The sequence below is a fragment of the Ascaphus truei genome, chromosome 8 (genome assembly GCF_040206685.1).
Source record: "Ascaphus truei isolate aAscTru1 chromosome 8, aAscTru1.hap1, whole genome shotgun sequence".
Classification (NCBI taxonomy): domain Eukaryota; kingdom Metazoa; phylum Chordata; class Amphibia; order Anura; family Ascaphidae; genus Ascaphus; species Ascaphus truei.
The window spans coordinates 7,398,105-7,401,583 of NC_134490.1; the positions used below are offsets into that span (position 1 = coordinate 7,398,105).

A 3,479-nucleotide genomic window follows, 5' to 3' on the forward strand; every position below is an offset into this window, starting at 1 on the left:
TGCTCCTCCCATGTGTGTTAAGCGTTGGCACTCAGGGAAGACTGGATGAAAATATGTGCAACCATGTCGAGCACTATGTGCTGGGACTGCAGGGTTCCCAGGAATGGGAACATTATAAAGATTGCAAGCTCCTGGCGTCCCCATCTTTTCCATCGCCTAGCAGACCACAGCCCATGAGACACTAACGGGTTGCGGATGCCTAATACACCGCTACACCCTGATGTAACCTCTCTAGGGAGCCAGGCAGGGAGTGTTACTATCTATATCTATATCTCTCCATATCTCTGTGTTGCCCTGATTTTTATGGAGATCTTTAGCTGTATCCCGTTGGTTTGGCCTGTGACCTACAGTGCGGGATCTCCAGCGTCTCTCCTCCGGGCCCAGACCAGGTTGAGACACCCCCAACCCACATCCAGTTTCCATGCAGGCTGCTCCTCAAACCCGGTCCGGCCTGGCGGTCCCGGAGGAGAGGTTTGAGAGCCGATGACTGGTGCTTTGCGTAATAATGATAAAGAAATGTGTGAGCAGATTCCCAGGCGGCCCCCGCTATCTCCCTGATAAGGCTGTGAGTCACTGCTCTGATACGTTGTAGCTATATCCTTGCTTAAGCACTTGGCAGCGTGAGCGGGATCCTCCTGTGTCTCCTCCGGACCTGTTACCCTTCTCACACTCCCTCTTCTGTACACAGCTGTCAGGCAGATGGCCAAAAAACGGCCTCCGGGGCGTGGAAATGTCACAGGAGGTTCGGCGTGTTACTAGGGGGGCAGCATCCTCTCGACATTTCGCACGTTCGTGCTCCAGGCGAGAGGATTTGTAACGACTTCTCTGGTATTTCCAGTCCTCAAATCCTACCAGGATATCCCTGCTTCAGCACAGGTGGCTCCAGTCTTTGAGCCACCTGTGCTGAAGCGGGGATATCCTGAAAACCTGACCTGTTGGTAGCTCTTGAACAGACTGAAGTTGGTCACCCCTGGGATAGGTTGTTCAGTTGACTCAGAACATTATCGCTGAGCGAGAATCTGGGAACGTCTGTGTGCAAAAATCTCAGAAATGCAATAAAAAGTTTTAGCTGCTGGTTTATTTTTTTTAAGTTTGCTCAGGGAAAGGAAAACCTTGATGTTATCTGTAACCCCGCTGCTGCCAGTGAAAAGGGTAACACACAGGCAACAATGTCACTAATCCCTTCCATTTGTGTGTGTGTGTGTGTGTGTGTGTGTGTGTGTCGAAAAGAATACATTTGTCATTATTTAATGTATTTGCTAAAGCTATGTAAAAAAGTGTATATTTTGTGTGTTCCAAAAAGCTTGTGAAACTATATAAGTCTGGGATTGCAGCCGTGTGATTAACCCTCCAGTTCTAAAGGGCTTATTGTTTCTAAGGAAAGGTATATATTTTGACTTCCTTTGTTTTTCTGTGTACTGTAGTTTAAAGGTTCTGTTGCTTAACTCTCTCCCTCCCCCTCTCTCCCTCTCCCCTCCTCCCGCCCCTTCTCTTTCCCCCCTCCCCCAGTAGTGCCACTTGCAGAGAGGATGCACTATTATCGGTATAGCACTGCTGAGGTCAGCTGCTGCTACAAATACCTGCTTTTCAGCTACAACATCATATTCTGGGTGAGTTTCTTTCTCTTCCTCTCCCCCCCCCCCCCCCCATTCATCTTATTGCAAGGCTGTGAGGGACGGGCGTAACCTGCCTTTACACCACCTAAAAATTCATTGCATGTTAGCGGTACTACCGTTCACTTTAGGAAAGCCCTTTTTTTATTTCACCCTGGATGAGCATCTTGGCGGTAATCCCGACATCGGCACCTTGGGTAAGTCACTTTATCTCCCTGTGCTTCAGGCACCAAAATTAGATTGTAAGCTCTATGGGGCAGCAACTCGTGTTATAGGTGCAGGTCCTTTTTAAAGCAATCTGTTAGTCCTGTTTAATATAGTGAACGTACATAACAGCCTGTTATCTGTGCGATCCTAAGCTTCTCACCGTATTGTATCAGGGGGATGGGGCTTTGCAAAGACGTGATAAACTAATTACAAAGAGACATTTATTGTGGCCGCACACGAGGAACATGTCCGCGTGGCTCTAAGCTGTGTGCTTTCTTCCTCTCTCCCCAGTTATCTGGCATGGTTCTCCTGGGAGTTGGTCTTTGGGCATGGAGTGAAAAAGTGAGTACAAGGTACTTGTGTGTGTCTCATATAGTAGGTCGGAAAATTAGGACAAGGTAATGACCGGGAGAGAGAAGCTGCAAAACAATTCAACAATCTGGGTAACACCTATCCCAGGGGTAGCCAACGCCTGTCCTCAAGGACTACCTAGAGGTCACGTTTTCAGGATAGCTCTGCTTCAGCACAGGGGGCTCAATCAGTGGCGCAGTTGCCTGCGCCACTGATTGAGCCACGTGTGCTGAAGCAGAGAGATACTGTTGGTGGCCCTTGAGGACTTGAGTTGGCTACCCTTGACCTGTATTGTGGTCAGCACTAAATATAAATAGTATCATGAAAGGGTACCTCAAAAAAGGATGTTACTGGCACCCTGGAACATTGTGGGACAGCAGAGGAAACAATGTTTCAGATCCGGTCTGGACCTTACATCGGGTGACCGTGAAAAGCCACACAAGAATACTTGCAGCTTCCGAAACCTTGCGTCAGTGACATCGTGGCGCCTTATTCTAGGGCCCGATCGCTCGGTGCAACGCAAAGATTAAAACGCAACGTCGGATACGTGATCACTGGAATGATGCAAGTGAAACACAGTGTTGTCAGATTAAGCCCCAGAGATGCAAAACGCACCTGAAAAAAATGATATGTGCCGATCAGACCAGAGAACATCCAATCAGTCGGTTATAAAACGCAGGGTAATGTCAAAAGTTAAAAAAGCGACCGTAACCGGTGATTAAGTCGATATATAAAACCATATGTATGGTCAAGACATATGTAATAAGTTTAATTACTACTAACCTACAGTGAAAAATAAGATCGCAAAACAGAGATATATAAAAAAAAACAGTATCCATTATGTAGAGTAAATACCAAAAACCTTTCGGGTTGATGACTCTAGGAAAGGTCTAGTATTTACATAGCAAACTTATTCTTAAAAGGGGAATGACCATAAGAAATATACATTTGAAGACACAGGGTGTGTCACTGGTGGGTACCCCTGGGCGGGGGGGGGGGGGAGTGATGGAGACGGTCTATTGTCCAGAACGAAAGTAGGTGGCTCTTTGTTATGGACACGGTTCCACCCAAGGTCGGGATGGAAGTAGTTGAGTAGACGCTTTCTATAAATAATTGTGGTGTAAGTGCAGTTCCTCTTTGTTGGGTTTCTAGCATTAGTATTGACCCTTGTAATTCGTCTAAAAACCAGACTGGTTCAGCGCTCAAAAAGTAAATCAAAGAAAATGAAGGACTTATATTTTCCTTTTTGACCGCACTAAAGTTTCTTCTTTAATGTATCGAAAAAAATCCGCACACCCAGGGAAAGGA

The 3,479-nt window shown here is 46.6% G+C and overlaps 1 protein-coding gene across 4 annotated transcripts in view; it reads left to right on the top strand.

Moving 5' to 3' along the window:
* The window catches only part of TSPAN14 (tetraspanin 14), a 32,015-nt gene that overhangs the window by 12,829 nt on the left and 15,707 nt on the right, over positions 1-3,479 (top strand). Inside the window, exons 2-4 of one of the 4 annotated variants that reach the window (XM_075610448.1) lie at positions 689-801; positions 1,510-1,610; positions 2,112-2,162. In XM_075610448.1, coding sequence (XP_075466563.1) covers positions 1,530-1,610; positions 2,112-2,162 — 132 coding nt within the window. In that variant the 5' untranslated portion in view covers positions 689-801; positions 1,510-1,529. The remainder of the gene's footprint in view (positions 1-688; positions 802-1,509; positions 1,611-2,111; positions 2,163-3,479) is intronic. The other 3 variants (XM_075610450.1, XM_075610449.1, XM_075610451.1) reach the window with 3 other exon arrangements.